General features: G+C 48.6%; 1 protein-coding gene and 2 long non-coding RNA genes across 7 annotated transcripts; 2 read left to right on the forward strand and 1 right to left on the reverse strand.

Moving 5' to 3' along the window:
• Positions 1-1,040: 1,040 nt before the first annotated feature.
• Positions 1,041-21,596, reverse strand: LOC108166244 (nardilysin-like). Of its 3 annotated transcripts, none has more exons than XM_081605844.1 (31): positions 21,429-21,596; positions 13,912-14,155; positions 13,581-13,836; positions 11,015-11,096; positions 10,775-10,928; positions 10,635-10,708; positions 10,462-10,557; positions 9,527-9,649; positions 9,292-9,349; positions 8,839-8,912; positions 7,971-8,040; positions 5,805-5,882; positions 5,616-5,736; positions 5,483-5,541; positions 5,312-5,366; positions 5,120-5,224; positions 4,929-5,052; positions 4,769-4,855; positions 4,500-4,619; positions 4,290-4,341; positions 4,029-4,179; positions 3,816-3,943; positions 3,574-3,736; positions 3,461-3,492; positions 3,032-3,170; positions 2,771-2,818; positions 2,626-2,678; positions 2,373-2,456; positions 1,743-1,950; positions 1,565-1,654; positions 1,041-1,383 (listed from the first exon to the last, which is right to left on the reverse strand). In XM_081605844.1, the coding sequence occupies exons 1-31, from the start codon at positions 21,466-21,468 to the stop codon at positions 1,183-1,185; spliced, it is 3,369 nt and encodes a 1,122-aa protein (XP_081461970.1). In that variant the 5' UTR covers positions 21,469-21,596; the 3' UTR covers positions 1,041-1,182. The 3 variants fall into 3 exon arrangements, with proteins under 3 accessions (XP_081461970.1, XP_081461971.1, XP_081461972.1); XM_081605845.1 differs by lacking the exon at positions 21,429-21,596 and adding an exon at positions 17,313-17,423; XM_081605846.1 differs by lacking the exons at positions 13,581-13,836; positions 13,912-14,155; positions 21,429-21,596 and adding an exon at positions 11,461-11,658.
• On the forward strand, positions 11,482-11,985 carry LOC145551352 (uncharacterized). 2 transcript variants are annotated; one of them, XR_014087152.1, is made up of 4 exons: positions 11,482-11,539; positions 11,693-11,775; positions 11,808-11,871; positions 11,942-11,985. It is a non-coding gene; the product is annotated as an uncharacterized LOC145551352 (long non-coding RNA). The 2 variants fall into 2 exon arrangements; XR_014087151.1 differs by lacking the exon at positions 11,942-11,985 and having other exon boundaries at positions 11,808-11,885.
• Positions 12,043-12,718, forward strand: LOC145551351 (uncharacterized). Of its 2 annotated transcripts, XR_014087150.1 has the most exons (4): positions 12,043-12,126; positions 12,165-12,215; positions 12,248-12,330; positions 12,567-12,718. It is a non-coding gene; the product is annotated as an uncharacterized LOC145551351 (long non-coding RNA). The 2 variants fall into 2 exon arrangements; XR_014087149.1 differs by lacking the exon at positions 12,043-12,126 and having other exon boundaries at positions 12,140-12,215.
• Positions 21,597-21,789: the final 193 nt, after the last annotated feature.

Below are 21,789 nucleotides of genomic sequence, written 5' to 3' on the forward strand. Positions count from 1 at the left end.
AGCGTTAGCACTAGCCGACAGCTCAGTATGGGAGCCGAGAGGCAGCTGGCAGCGAGACAACAGAAAATATGTCTTTATTTCTTACCATCTTCAACGTAGCGCCTTTAAAACCACAAAATAAGATCTGGATATTTTTCTAGACGCCTCTGGTGCTGAGCCTTAAGTTTAAATTATTAAACTTCTCAAATATTAAATTCTTACATATTTATAGGTTTTAACGTGAAAAAGAGAGAAAAGTTTAAAGCAACTCAGGTTATAATGTAAATAACTTGTACTGAGCCTGACTGCAGTAAATGGATATTTATAGTTTTATCCAGTGAGTCGCTCATTAAAGCTCGTTTTTAGTCAGCATGAAGTTTTTGTGAAGTCGTTTCAGAGATTAGATCAGAAAGTGAATCAAACTCAGATCTAAACATTTGACTCTTAGTTTGACTCTGTGGGTCTCAGATAGAATCTGCTCATTTCTGGCCCTTCAACATCATTTAAACCTCATTTTACGTCACATTTTGTCAACCAACCCAAAATTGCTCTTAAAAAATGTCCGTTTTTTAAGAGCAATTAAAAAAACAGGATGATGACATCACTTCCTCCAATAAGGAGAGGGAATCTCCGCCCTTGGCAGGAGAAAAGGTTGGATGGATTCATCTGACGGGATCTGGATTCAGGTTCAACCTCTGAATATTAACTAAACGCATAAAAACGCGGCTCAGGAGCCGAAGTTAATGATGTTAACATGATTATAATCTGATGGGTAAAAACAGCAGATGACGGATTTTTTATCCTGTCGGTCAAAATGCTGGAGAACAAAACGTGCAGAGTGACCTGCTGCTCCTGGCCGTCACTGCTAACCTGCCATGCAGCCGGTTGTGCTGCAGCTGCTGCTGCTGCTGCTGCTGCTGCAGCTGCAGCTGCTGCTGCTGCTGCTGCTGCTGCAGCTGCTGCTGCGCCCTGACCCCGTTCTGCTGATGGCTGCAGTTCTCGTCTTAACCAGTAGAGGGCGCTGCAGGTGTTCAGCGGATCAGAACCACAACAGAAGTCAGTTAAAATGATTCCGGTTTTATTCAGTCGTCGCGCTTCTTCCTGCTTGCCTCCAGACGGACCAATCAGAAGCTGCTATTTACAGAGACGGCCCACAGGAAGTGAATATGGCTGTCGTCATGGAAATGAGCGGAGGGGAGGGGCCTAGCTGAGGATCTTATAGTAAGGGTGGAGAGGGAGGGCGGAGGTGAACGCTCTGATGTCAGTGATGAGGGTGGCGTTCCTCAGGGCAGGCGCCGCCGCCGGCAGGAAGGTCAGCTCGCTCACCGGGCCGTAGGAGGAGGGGGCGGAGCCACTGGGGTTCTGATGAGGCGGGTCGTTCTCCTCCACCCCAAAACCCACCACCTGATGAAACACACAGGGTGATGACATCACTTCCTGTGAGCATCACCACAACAAACCAGCTCCTCTGTGGTTCTGGTCCTGCTCAGGTCTAGCAGTCTTTTCACCAGCAGAACCAGTCGCCCCACTGGACCTCAGAACCAGGCGTGTCTTTCAGAACCAGAACCATCATGGCTGCACTCACATGCACGCTGAGCTTCCTGCTGCAGTTGCCACGGTGATGCAGGAACCAGGAAACCAGCTGCTCCCGGCTGAAGTCTTTCAGAACCTCAACCTGCAACATGCAACTGGGTCAGACCGGACCCATCAGAACCTGCCAGCCAGTCTGGGACCCATCTGGACCCCTGGTGGTTCCTGCTCACCTCCCTGCTGAGCCGGTCGAACAGGTACTGCTGCGTCGCCACCTCGTACCAGTTGCGGTCGACCTCTTCGCCCAGGTGAGCGTCCTCACACTCCTTCAGCTTGATGAGCGCCGTCACCTGGGCGGAGAAGCATTCCTCGCTCAGAGACGCCAGGCGCCCGCCGAAGCTCACCAGGAAGTCCTCGATCTTCTGCTCCACCAGCTCTGAGCTGAGACAGGAAGTGACATCACAGTGGAGCTAGCGTTACAGTGGCACGCCACCAGAAGGACGACGAGGAGAACCAACAGAACCGGCTGGGTCGGTTACCAAGAAACCGCTAATCAGCTACTAGCAGGGCTAATTTTTAGCTAACATTTTAAAACGCGCTTCGCTTCCCAGAAATGAATCTTTCTGGAAAAAGATCTGAACTGAACTGGTTCTTTTCTGAACTTCCAGTCGGATTAATGGTGGGTTGTTCATGGGTCCTGCTCGCCTCCAGACAGACCAATCAGAAGCTGCAAGTTAGCGCTTTAGCGTTAGCTTCCACTAAATTCCATGTTGGTGTAGCACCTTAGCAGGATAATGTTTAGCATTTGTGCAGCTAGCAGCTGTGTTAGCGTTAGCCACCACTACAAGAAGCAACCTACTCACCTGAACTTGGTGGCCTGCGTTTCCACGGTAACAGAGAACCCCAAAACGCCCGAGGTATTCCTGAAGGTCGAATACACCTGGTACCTGCAGGTCAAAGAGGACCGGAAGAACTTCTGGACCAACGATCTGACCCAGAACCGACTGGTCCAGTTTGGACGCTGTACCAGCTGGAACCAGCAGGTGGCAGCAGCCGGGCTGAGAGGAAGAACCAGATCAGAGCGGTTCTGGCCAGGCTCGGTAGTGACCCACTCACCCAAGCATCTCTTTGGTCCTCAGGAAGTCGAAGCACGGCTCCTCCATGAGCATCTGGAACCAGACAGGGACTCTGAGGAACTGCAGGGTTCTGGAGCGGCCCAGGAGGTTCTGGAGCGGCCCAGGAGGTTCTGGATTTCACTTACCACCATCAGCTCCATCAAAGCGTGCTCCCTGAGCGTCTTCAGGCCTGACTGCAACACAGAGACCAACAGAACCTCCAGAACTTCATCAAGGTCTGGATCAAACCGGGCCAGACAGAGGACACATCTGACGAGACATTCTGGCCCGGTTCGGATCCAAACAGAACTCTCAGTAACATTTACACATGTTTCCATGGTAACCAACAAGGAGACGCCAATCAGCGGCACCATCTGAGTCCAGAACCAACCGGACCAGGAGCTCACCTGGTAGTACACGGTGACCTCAGAGTTGGCGTCTCCTCGATTCAGAGACTTCACCCTGCAGAGGTGGTGTCTCCGAGGAAGATCCACCACCCGGAACTGCACAGGGACCTCTGCAGGCGGAGGCCGGAACTGCAGCTTACTGGACACAAATCACAAAGAGGAGGACGGGTCAGAACCAGCAGGACGGGTCAGAACCAGCAGGACGGGTCAGAATGGGTCAGAACCAGGTAACCACAAACCATCCTTAGCTAGCAGTGGCAGGTTGAGAGGCCTTTCCTCTGCCTACATCCCCCACAATGCCGTGCAGGTCGGATGTTTTCCATCGATATTGATCGCTACAGATTGGTTTTATTGCGTTATTGGTTCTGATTGGACCTGCACACCGGACTCTGACGTTAAGGTTCTCCATCCTCGTGGCCAGATACTCACTCAGTGAAGTACTGCAGGAACTCGATGGACTCCTGTCGGAGAGACAGCCACACATTACCGACAGCCGGCCCGGTCCGGGCCGCCCAGAACCGCAGTGTGTGTGTGTGTCTCACAGCGCTGGTAAAGTTCCCCTGGACCAGGCCCTCGGCGTAAAGCTCGTCCTTCAGCGCCGCAGCGAACGCCATCAGCTGTTGGACCTGCAGACCCTCGGTCAGGACCCGGTACTTCTGGACCACAGACCAGCGGTGGTGCTCCAGGATCACCAGCCGGACGTCCCTGAACAGGTGAAGCACCTGGTTACAGAAGACTCCTCCCCTCTGCTCTGATTGGCTGCCGGGCAGCTGTCTCCGCCCACCTCCCCAGCCGGTCGTGTTTGATGAGGATGTTGAAGTAGGTCTTCTTCAGCTGCTCTGCGAACATGCCGAAGACGCTCGGCTCGGTGCTGAAGTCCGCCAGCTGATCCACGATCAGTTTGAGCAGCAGCTGTGAGGAAGAGGAGCGCCACTCAAAACCACGACGGCTTCCAGCAGAACCGTTCTACCGGACCCGGCAAAGAAGGTGTCCTCACCGGCAGCTTGTGGTTGAAGCCCTTCAGACGGATCACCATGCCGTGTTCTCCCGCCATCAGCTTGTACTCCAGCTGGGCCACGTCGGCCTCGTAGGCCGGCTCTGCCAGGTTGTGGGCCAGGATGTTGATGAAGAGGTCAAACAGGACCAGGCTGAGGGAGGAAGACGAGTCGGTCACCGGCGGACTGAAGGCTGTGGGTCCGATTACAGCTTGGCCGGTTAGGTGGCCCAGCAGCGTGTGTGTGTTCAGGTGAGTTCTTACTTGTCAGGACTCTCCTGGATGATGGGAGAAATCAGGTGGAAGCGGATGTAAGCTGAAAGAGATTGTGAGGAGGAGATGCCGTCAGCTCTCCAGAACATTCCCTGATCCTCCTGTGGGAACGTCCGCCATCATCAGGCTGACCTGGAACGGTTCTGCCTCTCCTCACCTGGTCTATCGGAATCATTTCTGAGTCATTTCTCCTCATCTCACCTTTGGGGATCTTGAACTTGTGGTCCTTCTTGTACCACAGAGCTCCTTGCTCCAGGGCCAGGATCCGGACCGGAAACTCCGTGTCCGGGCAGTCGGACTTCTTCAGGTTGAAATCCGTGGCTGCGGCAGAGACAGGTGAGACCGTCAGGCTCCAGGCCTCCAGCAGCATCAGACAGTGATCCAGCCACTCCAGGTTCCTGAACTGGGCTCCAGCTGGAGCTCAGACGGAACCGGAACCGGAACCGCTCTCCAGCTGAAGGCCGACTGACCGATGAAGCGGTTCTCTGCAGGAAGATGAAGGTCCGGGTTCAGCTCGAAGTCGGATTCCCAGCGCCGCTCCCACTCTTCTGGGATGTCTGAGGACACGGACACCATGAAAAGCTGCTCAGGGCACAGTCTGGTTCTGAAGGGCGGCGGACCGGGTCGCACCATCACAGCTGTAGCTGGTACCGAACCACTTCTCCTGGAGCGGGCAGCTGCCTTCGTTCTCTGGAGCCAGCAGCAGCAGGTTGGCTCTGAGCGGCGTCAGCAGAGACAGGGCGGTTCCGATCACCTGAGCACAAAGACCCCGGGTCAGAACCAGGTCAGAACCCTGACCAGAACCAGGCTGGCTGGCTCACCTCGGGGTCATAGTGGAACATGAGCTGGTCTCCGGTCAGGAGGTCCGGTTTGGGGAACAGCTGCATGTTCTCACAGATGTTCTCCACGAACTCGATCGGATCCGTCTGTGGAGCAGAACAGAGGAAGGTTCTGGCTTGATTACGGGTTCTAGAACCTGCCGCCGGTACCTGGGTCACCAGAACCTGCTGTACCTGCTCCTGGTACCGGAACTCGTTGTCTTCGATCTTCTGGATTTCCTCATAGATCCTGAAACGGGACAGGTTCTAGTTAGGAACCGTTCCCTCCTCATGGTACCAAATGGACTGTCTGAGCGGTTCTGTTCATTAGTGTAGACCAGAACCTCACGGCTGACTGAGTCGGACCTCTGCTGAGGTCCCAGGTTCTGCAGCATCTTCAGGTACTGGAACACCAAGTGGACCACCTGCAAACAGAACCACATCGTCATCACCGGCTGTTCAATGAGATGTTCTGGGCCAGGCGTGTCCGGGTCCAGACCTGGAAGAAGTTCTGGTAGCCCAGGTCCGTCAGCGTGACGGAGATGGAGAAGATGGAGTAGGTGGAGTTCTGGTCAAAGCCCGACTCGCTGTTTCCCCCGTACAGAGCCAGAGCCCAGCACCTGGAACCAGACAGCTGGTCAGCGACTGAACTGGGTCAGAACCCAGAACCAGGCCGTCCAGAACTCACCTCTTCCGTAGCAGCGACAGGATGCTGCCGGTTCCCTCGTGTCCCATCAACCAGGAGATGTAATGAAGAGGCTTCACCCTGAGGGATGCAGAGGAGGTTCTGGTTCCGATGGACACATTTGGAACGCAGTGGCAGGCACCGCTAACCAACAAGCTAGCTATGCTAATGCTAAAGTGCTGAGCCTTTGCAGCCAAGTCTCCTGACCACATGGAGGCGCCATGACGGACGTCTGAGAGTCCAGCTGATCGTTTTGGCTTCTGCCAACTCGTCTGCGAAAGCAGCTCACCTGGTCTAAACGCTTACAACCGTTGGGACTAGTTAGCTTAAAAACCAACCCGTACCTCCTTCCTCCGGACATGTCTAATGATTTGATCAAATCGCCAACTTTGCCAGAATTCTCACCATTTATGTCACCAAGTCATAAACGCCGTTTCCCTAAACGCTGCAGAGCTGAAAGCAAAGCTGAACGTTAATCTTGTTACTTTATAAAATGTTTTTGCTGCAAATCCTCAAATGAACAGAGCTGCCGGGACGCTACCCGCCTGTCCTCATCTAAGGTTACGATAATATATGTAATAATATCCATTTCACGATATATACGATATTTTCTTTCCTAGAAAAAATCGATATTCATCCACAAGTATCGTAACATCCAACTGTCACCTTGGTCCCTCACCTCCTGCTTCACCAGCAGAGATCAGGTCCCAGGCTGAGTGGTTCCTTCAGATGTTAAAAAGGCATCAAACTCTTCAGAGCAGGTTCTTGGTTCACTTTGTTCACTTTACAGCTGCAGTTTGTACGGTTTAACTAAAAGAAACATGTTTTCTCACCACTTTGATTCATTCTGTCCAGCTGTCCACTTTAAGTCTGTGTCCAACCAGAGCCAGGTGTTGTGTAGTTGGTGCTTTTAATCAGTTTCAGTTACATTTATTAAATCTAAACTCTATAACAGTCACAAAATGTCACCTAAATCTCTGTCCCTCTAAAATCTTTCAGAAAATCAAAAGTGTATTGGATTGTATCGTTTGCTGAATATCGCAATATATATCGTATCGTGAGATTGTATCACTACAGCCCTAATGATAATGGCTGCTGTGGCGGCGCAGAGCACAACCCACGTATTGAGGCCTTAGTCCTCATGCCGGCGGTCACAGGTTCGATTCCCGTCTCTCTTTGCCCCATTTCCTGTTGAACTACTTTCAAATAAAAGCCACTAGAGCCAAAAACAAAAGGTTTATGACAAAATGAAAGTTTGGTCTGTTTTTGCAGTCGGCCGCGTGAGAACAGGACAACGTAAAGGTAACGAGTCCAACGTTGTTTTAACGTCCGCAATGGCAGAGTGGCTCCACCTCTGAAGACTGGGACCTTAGATGCAAAGGGTTAATTTAGAGCCAGCTAATGCTAAAGCGCTAACTTGAACCATGTTGATACCCACCATGTGTCAAGGACACAGAATGTGCAACCATGTGGTGTATCGCCCTCAACAGGCTCAGACCTGTCGTTACACCTGTGATTCTGTGGAACAGGTTTTTAAAGTTGCTGAGTTTTGATGACTGACCGTCGTAGGACTGTAAACCGTTTACAGTAGAATGCAGCAATGCATTCTGGGTACAGAGTAAATCCCATTTGCTCCATGTAGGGTGGAGAACAGCAGAACCAGGTTGTGTGATTTGAATGGAAAAAGGTGACCTTAGTGATTCAGAGCTTTTATGTTAACTTTATCATTTACTCTAATTTTATCTGGTCTGCAACAAAAACTCCATTTCCAGATGTGATTACCTTCAGTTATGTTTCCAAGCGCTACAATCCTCCATTATCTGAGTTAATAATGTAAATATTTGTTTATATCTGAGAAGAGGAAACAGAACTCACTTCAAAATAAGAGCTTGAATATAAATGTCTTAGCTGAATAAATCTTAACAGTCAATAACCAAAATTTGACAAAGACAAACTTTATTTAGCTGAAAGTTTCCAAGCAGCAAGTCGGCGCTTCTGAATGTATCCAGAAAATTAATTTACATGAATGAAGAGCTAAACAAAGTTAGCAGCAGGGCTAACGTGCTAAGCTACCCATTAGCTCTGTCATTAGCATATCAGCAGAGGTGTGCGAACAGCAACAGGAAGGCGGGACTTCCTGTTTCAATGGCGCCACTGGGTCCGACTCACCTGTAGTGTTTCACCTGCGGGGGCAAAGCCCAGCTGATGGTCAGAGCGTGGACCTTCCGGACCGGAACCACTGCAGCATGTTCACAAGATCAGAACCAGTCAGACGGATCAGAACCATCCAGAACCAGTCAAACAGATCAGAACCACCCAGAACCAGTCAAACAGATCAGAACCAGTCAGACGGATCAGAACCAGTCAGACGGATCAGAACCATCCGGAACCAGTCAAACAGATCAGAACCATCCGGAACCAGTCAAACAGATCAGAACCAGTCAGACGGATCAGAACCACCCAGAACCAGTCAGACGGATCAGAACCACCCAGAACCAGTCAGACGGATCAGAACCAGTCAAACAGATCAGAACCATCCAGAACCAGTCAAACAGATCAGAACCAGTCAGACGGATCAGAACCATCCAGAACCAGTCAGACGGATCAGAACCACCCAGAACCAGTCAGACGGATCAGAACCAGTCAAACAGATCAGAACCATCCAGAACCAGTCAAACAGATCAGAACCAGTCAAACAGATCAGAACCAGTCAGACGGATCAGAACCAGTCAGACGGATCAGAACCAGTCAGACAGATCAGAACCAGTCAGACGGATCAGAACCACCCAGAACCAGTCAGACGGATCAGAACCATCCAGAACCAGTCAGACAGATCAGAACCACCCAGAACCAGTCAAACGGATCAGAACCAGTCAGACGGATCAGAACCAGTCAAACAGATCAGAACCATCCAGAACCAGTCAGACGGATCAGAACCATCCAGAACCAGTCAGACGGATCAGAACCAGTCAGACGGATCAGAACCATCCAGAACCAGTCAGACGGATCAGAACCAGTCAGACGGATCAGAACCGACCTCTGTAGAGCTTGTGGAAGGCCAGAGTGTCAAACGGCTGCTGCAGGTGCGAGAAGTCGGGTCGGGGTTTCCCGCTGCAAAAACATCAGAAACTCGTTTGATTGGCTGGTTTCATTTAAAGTGGCGGTGTCTGTAACCTGATTGGTTAAACGGTGAGCCAATCACAGCATACATAGGGTGTGTGTCTGTGTGTGTATATGTGTGTGTGTGTGTGTGTGTATGTGTGTGTGTCTGTGCGTGTGTGTGCGTGTCTGTGCGTGTGTGTGTGTATATGTGTGTGTCTGTGCGTGTGTGTGTGTATATGTGTGTGTCTGTGCGTGTGTGTGTGTATGTGTGTGTGTCTGTGCGTGTGTGTGTGTGTGTATGTGTGTGTGTGTGTGTATATGTGTGTGTCTGTGCGTGTGTGTGTGTATATGTGTATTTGTGTGTGTGTGTGTGTGCGTGCAGCCTCACTTGTTGGGTATCTGGATGAAGATCTCTCTCACCCACTCCTCCAGGGTTTCCAGTGACTCTGCAGCAGTCAGAAGGTTGTCATGGAAACACAGACATCAGAGTTACATCATGTGATGACATCACAGATTGGATCAGTACTTTGGGGTTTATTCTGCTGCTTTTCTTGGAGCTGATCTGATCAGCGGAGCCACCAGAACCTCCAGCAACAGAAACATTTAGATGGTTCTGCTGGTACCTCTGGACTGAACCGCCAGAGTCATGTAGTGGGCGGAGTAATGTCTCCTCCAGAACTCGCGCAGCCTCTTGTAGGTGTTGATCCTCTTCTCCCGTGGCCCGTGCTTCAACGTCTCAGCGTTACCTGAGGAGAGACGCCATGACGGGTCACATGACGGGTCACATGACGGGTCACATGACGGGTCACGCCCCGCGACAGGCCATGTGAAGGTTGTTAGCTTCCTGCTGTTGCTCCAGGCTGTTCCTGATCACTAGGGCGGGGCTAATGACCGGGGGGCGGGGCTAATGGCCGGGGGCGGGGCTAATAGCCGGGGGCGGGGCTAATGGCTGGGGGTGGGGCTAATGGCCAGGGGGCGGGGCTAATGACCGGGCCCAATAATAAAGCTCATGATAATTTAACTTTACAACATGGACAAGTTTCACCACCACAGAGCGACTCTGTCATTCTGGACCCATCAGACATGAAGTACAAGAAGAGAACAGAACCATCAGGCTGCTGGTCACTGATGCTGAAACGACACAAAGTCACACCAGTCCAGAACCACTGAGAGCGATCGGATCATTTCGGCACTTTATCAGTTTCAACTCGGAGCCTGGAGCAGCCAGCAGCTGCTGAAGCTCATTGATGACGCGCTGAAGCAGCGGCACACGCGGTCCCATCTGGGCCATACTGGGCCCCAGCTAGGCCATGCTGGGGCCCACCTGGGCCATGCTGGGGCCCCATCTGGGCCATGCTGGGGCCCCATCTGGGCCCTCCGCCCACCCTGGACCCCCGCCCTGGCACCAAGGCTCCCCCCAGTGGCCGGCTGGTGCAACAGGTCCGGTCGGATCGCTCGTCAACAGAACCTCGGCGTTTATCCGCCCTGAACTCAGGCAGAACCAAACAGCGGGCCGACCGCGGTGGTCGGGCCGGACCAGATCAGAACCGCAGCTCACCCCAGCAGAACTTCGTCATGGGATGTCCGGGTCGGGCCAGACTGCCAAACAGCATCTCCTTACGATGGGAATCAGACGGCCGGGCCAACTGGTACTCTGAGGACAGAACCAGAACCAGAGAGGAAGCTCAGCACACCTGTTAGAGGCCAACCTGGGTCAGAACCGGAACTCACCGCTGTCCACGGCTTCCACCTCTCGGTCCAAGGCGTCCTGGACCATCAGAGGGCAAATGAAGAACTGGGCCCACCTGAGCACAGGAGACCCATCAGGACCGGGTCGGACCGGGTCGGGTCGGTTCCGAGGCCACGCTCACCTGTCCAGGGCCTCCCTGAAGAACTTCCTCTGAATGTCGAACTGGAAGACGGTCCGCTCGCAGTCGGTGGACGCGTTGTCGCTGCCGCCATGACGCTTCAGGAACGCGTCGAAATCGTTCTCCGCCGGGAACTTCTCACTTCCCATGAAGACCACTGGACCCAGAACCAGAACTTCAGGAGAACTCAGGCTGCCGGCATGACCAGCCGCTGGTCATAATGTTCTGCCTTGTTTTACTCACTGTGCTCCAGGAAGTGGGCGAGGCCGGGGAGGTCATCGGGGTCACAGAAGCTGCCGACGCCGACGCAGAGAGCGGCGGCCGCCTGGAGGGTCAGAGAACCAACGTTTCAAACCAACATGGACGCCGTCCAGCAGCTGGAATGAAGCGTCTGGTTTCTCCTCCAGAACCTCATGGCAGCAAACCATGAACACAAATGATAAAAACCAAATGGTGCAATAAATGATGATGATGTTTCATCCTGACAGGGTAACATCGGCTCATAAATGACTTTCCAACATCTATAACCTCATAAAGATGGAAACTCGGCAAAAACGACTAAAGCTTTGATGTCTTACAGGAGTTTAGTATTAAATGCATCTAGAAAACATGAAAAAGGATCAGAAAACCCAACTGGTGAAATTAAACAGATGAATCATTTATTTCTATAATTATCGAGCCTCACTCACCGTCCCATCCTTCACCTTTACCAGGTTTACTGGTGATCCTGAGCTGGTTAGTCCTCCAGGCGTCGACCAGCCAGTTTAGGTTATAAACGGACTCGGTTATGGTTAGTTTAGGTTATAATGGTTAGTTTAGGTTATAAACCGACTCGGTTATGGTTAGTTTAGGTTATAATGGTTAGTTTAGGTTATAAACCGACTCGGTTATGGTTAGTTTAGGTTATAATGGTTAGTTTAGGTTATAAACCGACTCGGTTATGGTTAGTTTAGGTTATAAACCGACTCAGTTATGGTTAGTTTAGGTTATAATGGTTAGTTTAGGTTATAAACCGACTCGGTTATGGTTAGTTTAGGTTATAAACCGACTCAGTTATGGTTAGTTTAGGTTATAAACAGACTCAGTTATGGTTAGTTTAGGTTATAATGGTTAGTTTAGGTTATAAACAGACTCAGTTATGGTTAGTTTAGGTTATAATGGTTAGTTTAGGTTATAAACAGACTCAGTTATGGTTAGTTTAGGTTATAATGGTTAGTTTAGGTTATAAACAGACTCAGTTATGGTTAGTTTAGGTTATAATGGTTAGTTTAGGTTATAAACAGACTCAGTTATGGTTAGTTTAGGTTATAATGGTTAGTTTAGGTTATAAACCGACTCGGTTATGGTTAGTTTAGGTTATAATGGTTAGTTTAGGTTATAATGGTTAGTTTAGGTTATAAACAGACTCAGTTATGGTTAGTTTAGGTTATAATGGTTAGTTTAGGTTATAAACCGACTCGGTTATGGTTAGTTTAGGTTATAAACCGACTCAGTTATGGTTAGTTTAGGTTATAAACAGACTCAGTTATGGTTAGTTTAGGTTATAATGGTTAGTTTAGGTTATAATGGTTAGTTTAGGTTATAAACCGACTCGGTTATGGTTAGTTTAGGTTATAAACCGACTCAGTTATGGTTAGTTTAGGTTATAAACCGACTCAGTTATGGTTAGTTTAGGTTATAATGGTTAGTTTAGGTTATAATGGTTAGTTTAGGTTATAATGGTTAGTTTAGGTTATAAACAGACTCAGTTATGGTTAGTTTAGGTTATAAACCGACTCAGTTATGGTTAGTTTAGGTTATAAACAGACTCAGTTATGGTTAGTTTAGGTTATAAACAGACTCAGTTATGGTTAGTTTAAGTTATAATGGTTAGTTTAGGTTATAAACAGACTCAGTTATGGTTAGTTTAGGTTATAATGGTTAGTTGAGGTTATAAACTGAGTTGGTTTAGAAGATGGAGGACGAGGATCTTCCCCGGTTCTGTTATAAAGCTAGCAGTGCAGCAACACAACAGACTCATTTTGATTGGTCTGCTGCAAAAATTATATACATCGCTAATAAATAAATAAATAAAATTCTATATTAATAAAACAGAAAAAAGGTTTTTCCAGTTCCACCCGGAGCAACATTAATGTCCAAAGCTGGAGAATAAAACGGCTCCAGCAGCAGGTGGTGCAGCTCAAACCCACTGCGGCTCGTTTCCTTGGTGGGTCTTCTGACCAGCCGTCTCTAAACCCATCGGGTCATGTGGACCCGTCCCACCGCCGATATTTAGTGTCCTGGTATTCTTCATGCAGACGGAGACAGTAGAGCAGATCACCCAGTCATCATCTTCGTCGTGTGCTTTATGAACCGGAACCGTTTCATTTGATTTGTCTGTGTAATTCTTGTAGCCCCTCTCAGCTCCACTAAAGAAAGTTGGGACTGGAAATCTCTCCGCTCGTCCTTCAGCGGATGCTGGTGGAGGCCGTTCGCTTTACTGCACCACCGATGAAGGGAGCACGACGTTTAGGACCCTCCTGACCAGGTGACCATTCAGACCACGGCCTCCCTGCCAGCATCAGAGCCAGCTGACGGAGGAAACACCCGCCCTCCACAGGCGGAGAGCTCCACCCACCGGGGACGAGTTAGAGAGAGAGGGAGGGGAGAGAGAGAGGGAGGGGAGAGAGAGGGAGGGGGGAGAGAGAGAGGGAGGGGAGAGAGGGAGGGAGGGGAGAGAGAGGGAGGGGGGAGAGAGAGAGGGAGGGGAGAGAGGGACGGAGGGGAGAGCAGCTGGTAACTCTTCCTCCATCTTCATCGTCTGACCCACCTGTTTCTCTGAACTCTTCTTCTTCGTTCGATCTTCTTCGTCCACCTCCATCAGCTCTGGCTCCTCTTCCTCATCGCTCTCCTCCTCCTCCTCTTCATCAGAGCTGGCACTGGATTCTCCTTCCTCATCATCCTCCTCATCGTCCTCCTCTTCCTCGTCTCCCTCGCTCTCCTCCTGCTGACCCTCTTCGTTCTCGTTCGCCCTGCTGAGGTCCGAGATCAGCAGAACCCGGAGTCCGTTTCCGAGTTCAAGGAACCTACAGAGACCGAGAGCAGAGACTGGGACCGGGACCAGAACCGGGACCAGAACCGGGACAGGGACCAGGACCCACCTGTACTTCTTGGGGTCACTGGGGGACTTGACGATGTCCGGGTCTCCCTGCTCCAGCTCCACTCCGCCTCTTCCTCCTCCAGCCAGCCTCCCTTCTTGTGGAGATGGAGGCGGCGGCTCGCCCGGCTCCGGGTCGCCCGGATCCGGGTCGCCCGGCTCCGGGTCGCCCGGCCGACTCGCACCACCGGCGCCCCTCACAGACTTTTTGGTCTGAGGCATTTCTGAGTTGCGAGGGGAAGCTGGACCTGCAGACATTTGAGGTTTATGTTTAAGAAAAGCTGCAGGATGACATCAGAGGCAGGGGCGGAGCCAGAGGGGGCCTGGGGGCCCCGGCCCCCGATGACCGACTTGTAACAACAAGACATTCCTACACAGCAGAGGTGAGACCAAGTCAGTGTTTTACAAGTCTGATTTGTAATGGCGTAGCAGCAAGACTCCCACAGTCTCACTTTCAACTTCTGCTTAAAGAGCACATTAGAAACTACACACTAGTTTTTAAATTGCATTAATAGGCCAACCGGAGTTATGCTAACATAAGTAAACCGTCTGAGAAATGTCAAAAACCGGCTTTTCCGTTGTTACGTCGATCCGCGTTCCCCCATCAGATACCGCTCTGCACCACCCAGGCGGAAAAACAGGCGTGTAGAAAACACACACTTGTTCAGTGCACTTATCTGGAGAACTACGGACCCGTGAACGCTCAAACAACGTGTTTCGGCAAAGTTGGCACACTTTATTCACGTTTATGCGAGAAAATAATTATAATAAAAATATTTATGTGTCAGAATATATATATATATATATATATATATATATATACGCCTGAAGCACTTGAAACTGCCAAACAAAGGCTCCAAGCCTTGGCCAGCTGCCTAAAGAATGAAGCCAGGAGGATTAACCGGCTCTCCTCCACCCAACCAGCTAAAGTGTACTCCAATGGCAGGGTACCAACAACAGAGCTGACCCACCCAGGCATCGGCATAAATAGCAGAGGAGCCAAACACCAACTCCTTGTAGACCACACAGTCGCCCAAAGCTGCAAAACCCGACACACCAACCTGTGTACCGCTTGGATTGATTACAAGAAAGCCTGTGACTCAATGCCACACACTTGGATCATTGAATGCTTAGAGATGTACAACATCAATAGGACTCTAAGAGCCTTCATTGCAAACTCGATGGGGCTGTGGAAAACCACCCTTGAAGCCAACTGCAAACCACTTGCACAAGTGTCCATCAAATGTGGCATATACCAAGGAGATGCTCTGTCCCCACTGCTGTTCTGCATAGGCCTGAACCCTCTCAGCCAAATCATCAACAAGACTGGCTACGGATACCGACTCAAGAATGGGGCCACCATCAGTCACCTCCTCTACATGGATGACATCAAGCTGTACGCCAAGAGCGAGCGAGACATCGACTCACTGATCCACACCACCAGGATCTACAGCACTGACATTGGGATGTCATTCGGACTAGAGAAGTGTGGTCGGATGGTTACAAAGAGAGGGAAGGTCGCCCACACAGAAGGGGTCTCACTCCCAGAAGGAACAATAGCAGACATAGAGCACAGCTACAAGTACCTGGGAATACCACAAGCAAATGGCAACCTCAATGAGGTCACAAGGAAAGGAGCCACAGCCAAATACCTCCAACGAATAAGGCAAGTCCTGAGAAGCCAGCTCAATGGCAAGAACAAGATCCGTGCAATAAACAGCTATGCCTTACCAGTAATCAGATACCCTGCCGGAATAACTAGCTGGCCAATGGAAGAGATGAAGGCCACGGATGATAAGACTCGTGTAACCCGAGTGTAAATGTTGAGTTCCATTTTCTGGTCCTGTACTGCTACTCATCTCCTGCTTCAGCTGAAAACCCACTTTAGAAAACTGTTAAAGTGTAGAAATGTAGTTTTTCATGTTGACGAGAGAAGAAAACGAATATATCGCTGTACTTTACTTATTTACTGTGTGGCTAGCTCCATGGCTAGCTCGCTGTGTCTTACTCTGCAGTTGTGCTGTCACTATATCTGGGATCATGAGCGCCCCCAGCGGTGAGACAGGAGAACTGCCTGCCTCACCTCCAGTCTGTTCTCTGCCGTTTCTTATCGCTCCTCCTCACACAAAACACGACACACACAGTGACAAAAAACACTGTACATTAAATACATGAGCTAAATTATGGAAAATCAGTCCAAATAAATGTTTTTTAGCCATTTTATTGCCGGCGTGCAGACAGGACGAACTTGCTAGCGAGAGGTTGCGCAATCCCAGGTGAGGCTCAGCTCGCTGCTGCCTCACCTGCTTCGCTTCTGAGGATTTGAATGGAAAAATGCGAAAATTCAGCGATTTTTAAGAAAAAAACTCATCAGAATTGGTTAAGCTAAGTAAAAAATAGGTATAGTACAAACCATAGGGTGAAAATGGCAATATAAATGATATTATTATTTTTCCATGGTGACGTGCGGTCAGGGGAGGCAGGTGAGGCACGTGACCGCACGTCACTGATATATATATATACACATACACAGATTTTCATCCCCCCCCTCCAATTTAAAAGTTTGGCTCCACCACTGATCAGAACCACGTTAATAACGAAACAGCGCGACACAGTTACCGCCCTCTAGTGGTTAGGTGGGGTATGGCAGCTATCGACCTCATCAGAGGGAAGACTTCTGGGTCTGGCTACCAGATGGCGGCAACAACCTTTCAGCAAACATGGATAAAACTCATTTTACACAAAAAAACCTGAAGCTTTCAATCCGAGTTGTATCCAGGTCTGTGAATTAGCCCCGCCCCCTGCTGGTCAGTGCAGGTAAATGAATAAAGTTGAATTTGATCACCAGCAGATAAAGTATGGGAATATCTTCCCCACAGTAGTTTAAAAACATATTAAAACTTTCAGCCGAATTGTTCACATTAACCTGTTGTTTTAAACGGGAATGTCCAGAATATTCCAACATGTCTCCCGGTGCTGGAAAATAAAAACAAATGAAAAATGTTGGATTTTCCTGCAGCAGTTTGGCGCGTCGCAGAATATGACGTTGTATTTGAATGACAGTTCGAGATAGAGAGCAAAATTTCACGTTAATATCAGCCGATTTAAGAGCGGAGCTGCTAGCTTCGCATCCAGAAAACAGAGAGGCAACAGCGGACTAGCAGTCGGAACCGAACCTTAAACATCCTGGAAAACTGCAGCTCTAAAAGGCCGAATTAACAAGAACTGGAATTGAACCAAGCTGTTTTCTAACCCGCCTTAGCGACTCAGTCTGCTAACTAATCCGCTAACGGCTAACTGTTTGCGCCGGCGCTTCAGCCCGGTTCTAGTTCGGCTTTGACAGCAGCCCGGTGTTGGCTCTGAAATTCAGTTTGGACCTGTGGTACCGGCAGGAGAAAGACTTACCTGGATGTGTGCTCGACAGCTGCTGCTGAAGTTTCAAGTTTGTAGTTGGAGCGAAGCTGCGGCTGCGTCAAAGAAGCGCTCTGATTGGTCGAGAGCTCAACAGGCTGCGTGATCAGCAGTCTATTGTTTACAATTTTATTCATTTTTAGGTACATATTTCCTTTGTTTCCAGACCATAAAGTCGTCCGTATTATTTAAAAATAAGAAATAAAATACACCATCAAGTGAAGAAGACAACACATCGATCTCAAAGCAAACAGTTATTCTGAGATTTTACAAACATCTTACATTTTGTGTCGCTATGTTATTAGAGCTCTATTATTAAGATACACACATAAAACCGAACTGACATCGACACAAACACAAACAATATTCTAGAGAGAAAATAAAATTGTAGTTGAATATTTACATATGAACGGACTATGCAGGACTGAGACTTTACTTTATTATCAATTTTTCCTAAAATGAGCTAAATTCATTGTGAAGCTCACAATTTAATCACAACATTCAGACTGACTCTAAGTTTTAGGGTTGATGCTGACAGTATATTCAAATTTTCCATTGAGAAATTTCTCTATGTCTCTCCATGTATATACATTATATTGTATAATGTATATATAATGTATTTTATAATGTATAAATGTCTCGTTTATGTCATTTTAATTAGTTCTGGTGGTGTTTTGTTAGATAATTTATCTTTTTCGGTTCAAGTAATGCCAGAATTAATAATAAATAATAAAGATTTGGTAACACTTTATTTGAAGGGGTGAGCATTAGACTGACATGACACTGTCATGTTTATGACACTGTCATAAACATGTCATTGTCATAAACATGACATGTCATAAAGTTGCGAAAGAACTTTATTCTTTAGCAAAGAATAAAGTTCTTTGCTAAAGTTCAAGACCAAAGAACTTTATTGCTCTTGTAAAAGAATTACTCAAAAAACTGGAATAAATTTTAGTTTGATATCTTTGAACACACGAGAACATCAGAACTGAACCTTGTGGCAACACAGTCATAAACATTCATAAAGGCTTCTGTATGTTCATGACAGGTGTCATGTCAGTCTTATGCACACCCCTTCAAATAAAGTGTTAGCACAGATTTAATGGTATTCTGATTAGAAATGTAATTATATTAGCTGTGTTACCTCCCCACGCCACTAGAGGCAGCAGCAGGCCGGAAAAGATGCGACTAAGGAGCAGATCTAGAAGTTCACCGAAAGCTGCAGAATATGTTAAAAACTGAGTTTTGCTGAAGAAAATAAGAGAGAATTCAAATACATGCTGTTAGTTTGCCATCAAAAAGAAACCAGGCTGGAACCAGCAGAGCTCAATATTATTATTTTATCTTCAGCTTCACAGTTTACAGCATATCATGTTAGTCAGAGGGAGAATCTCCGTCTCATCTGAACCTCCTGGCTCCCACCAGGACTAAATAGATGGTGGAGACATTGATATTTCCAGAAACAAAGAACAAACATTTGTACTAAATTCTTAAAAATGTCTACAGTTACAAATAACTCAAACAAAACTAGAAATCAAAAACTTCTCTCCTCCCTCTCAGAAAATGGATTTTCCCAATGAGGCTGATTGAAAACACCAGGTCCTCGTCAGCGCTGCTCATGGGCGCGTTTCCATGGCAACACATGACCCGGTGACCTCAGAGAGATGAGAAGGTGATTAAAACAAGTAAATAAATCAAGTTACTTCCCCAAACACCAGATACATTCACTAAATAAGTGATAAAAGTAACAGAAACAGCAGCTGTTGGGGAGGGTCAATCCCTCACAGGCAGAGTCAAACTCTTTCCTAAAGATGTAGATTTCAACAGAAAATTCAATCTGGAGGCCGCCGATAATATAGGAAATGGCGCCCCCTTCACTTCCGGAGTGCAATGGTCCCATTTCCAAATAAGGTAAAAGGCTGGCAGCGGTCCGTCCCGCCCCTTCCTGTTTGCTGCAGCAGGTCCTTCTCGTCAGAACCCCGATCAGGATCGGGCCCATATTTATGACGTAATCAGTGCTCACTCCATCAGCTGCTTTCCTATTGGATGAAGCTACATGTGAAAAAGGAACCAAGCTGAGTTCCAGAACCGACCCAAGAACTGGACCGAACCGATCCACGACAAAGTCAGAACCTGGATCCTGGTCCGAACAAACCGAAAGAAGATGTGTTCTGATGAAAGACTGTGGTTTTTATTATACTAAGAATCATCTACAATATACAAACACAATATTTTGTACAATCACTTTGTGCTTCTCCGGACGGAGCAAACCGTAAGACAGGTTCACAGAATTAGTCATAAAGATAAGCTCATACTCAACAACGGTATATTTAGCTCTAACTATCATTTACAGTTTCACCTCAAAATATCACAATATTATCGTTATTCTCATCGGGGCAGATGGGAACCTTACAGCTGGACAGGTTACCATGGTAATTATATTTAACGATATCTCACACACACACACACACACACACACACACACACACGCACACACGCACACACACACACACACACACACACACACCTGATCATGTGAAACACACTGCAAACATGGCGGCTACAAGACAACACCTGCTAAGGGGGCGGAGCCTCCTCACACTCCAATGAGTGACTAAAAACAGCTTCAGAGTGACGCCAGCATGAGGCTCGGCTGCAGGCTGAGAGGAACCGTCCGGACCGGACCGGAGCGGGATGGACCACGAACTGGGATGAACTGGCCTGATTCATCTGAACTGGCCGGAACTGTTCTTTCCTGAGCTGAACAGTCTGGAACAAAATGTTCACACTGCAGCCTGAAGTGACCCAATTCCCATTTTCTTGCCGTTCACACTGGCAGTAAATGCGACCTGCATGAGTTCTGCAGTCTGAACGGGCAAACGACCTGAAAGTGTCCCGCATGCGCAGCAGAGGGCGCCATAGAGTCAGCGTTCTCTGTGTGCTGCTAGCCGCCATAGAGAGAAGAAGAGCTCAGAGTTTGAGGAAGCAAACATGGAGGCTAACGGTGGAGCTTAGCTTATATATTTGAAGTTGTTGTCCAACCGGAGCAGCACATTAACAACTTAATCCTCATATAATCCGTCTTGGTTGTTGTTTTTCTTCCCACTTGCGCATCAGGAGCAGAATAGTGAGATTTGTTGAGAATCAGTGCCGTTCAGTTCGGATGATGGACGTTATGGTCGCATTTGAATCGGATACGTATCGGATATGGATCACATTCTAAAAGAATCCGACCTGAGCTGTTCACACCGCCATGAAAAGATCGGATCCAGGTCGCATCACGTCAAAACGATCAGAACTGGGTCACTTCAGGCTGCAGTGTGAACGCAGCCAATGACTCCAGGCAAAACTGCGGTGGACTGCCTCGGGTCTGGACTGACTATTATATCTCTTTACATGACGAGTCTGGATGCTGGAGGTCAGAAGGAGACTAATCAGTGCTGAGTTTAATGTTCGGCAGGTGACCACACTTGTCACGTTTAGAATTTGAGAATATAGGAAACGTTGCCGTCCGGTGCTATTGTCAGAGGTCAGAGCGGGGAGGGGGCACAATACGGGAAAAGGGGGTAAAAAATGTTGGCCAAAAACCGGAGACTTGACAGGCATGCAGGTGACTCATATTGACCTGTAGTTGACCTCTGGGTGTTTCACCTACTTCGCTGTTTTCCTGAGCAGAGCCAATTGGGCCAATCGGGTGTTCGAAGGTTTCCTGCTGACAGCCTCATCATGGCTTTAACGGCAGCTGGAGGTTCTGGTTGCACTGGGGCTCCGGACGTTCCAGCGGCTCAGTAGAAACACTAAACTCTTGGAGGTGCGGACACAGAAAAGACAGCAGCCCCTAAGTGCTACTCATCTGTACAGTCTGTAGGTGGCACTGTGGGCTGTTCTAAACCGATACTCTACTGCCATTTGGATGAAGATCCAATGGACCGGCCAGGTTAAGGCGGGACGGGACCTCCAGCAGTCAGCCGGCCTCAGGTACACAGACGGGGGTTTCCTGGATGTCACAGGAGGGATGACTGACGGCTCACAAACATGGACTGAAGCAGAGCAGGTGTGAAGGAATGTCTCAACAGTCAGACTATCTGATCTTTTTATTTTACCTACAGCTCAGGATGGGGGGCAGTGGACCGATGATCAGCAGCATTTCTGAGGTAGCTGGGCAGGCTTGTCGGTCAGTCTGGTGGTCTTAGATCCCGGAGCTACTGGTGCCTCCACGTCCACACGTTCAGACATCTTTACACAGATGATGTCTACCAGGCGCTCAAAAACCTGACGTACATTGATGTTCTCCTTGGCACTCGCCTCATAGTACTCAAACCCTGCAGGAGACAGGCAAAGGTCACAGCAGAAGTCTCCAGTCTGTGTTTGGAAAGCCTGGTTTACCAAACTTTGACCTGTGATGTTTCTGCTTCTAGAAATGTTTAGTGGAAGGTCTCTGATTAGGTCTTAGTGGACCAGTAATTGC

The sequence above is a fragment of the Poecilia reticulata genome, chromosome 4, assembly GCF_904066995.2.
Source record: "Poecilia reticulata chromosome 4, P_reticulata-male-v2, whole genome shotgun sequence".
Classification (NCBI taxonomy): domain Eukaryota; kingdom Metazoa; phylum Chordata; class Actinopteri; order Cyprinodontiformes; family Poeciliidae; genus Poecilia; species Poecilia reticulata.

Coding starts and splice junctions, on each gene's coding strand:
- LOC108166244 (XM_081605844.1), bottom strand. CDS start 21,468: ATGCTGCTGATCATCGGTCCACTGCCCCCCATCCTGAGCT. Junction 5,883..7,970: donor CCGCAGGTGAAACACTACAG/GTGAGTCGGACC, acceptor TGCATCCCTCAG/GGTGAAGCCTCTTCATTACA. Junction 1,951..2,372: donor ACGCAGGCCACCAAGTTCAG/GTGAGTAGGTTG, acceptor TTCCTGTCTCAG/CTCAGAGCTGGTGGAGCAGA.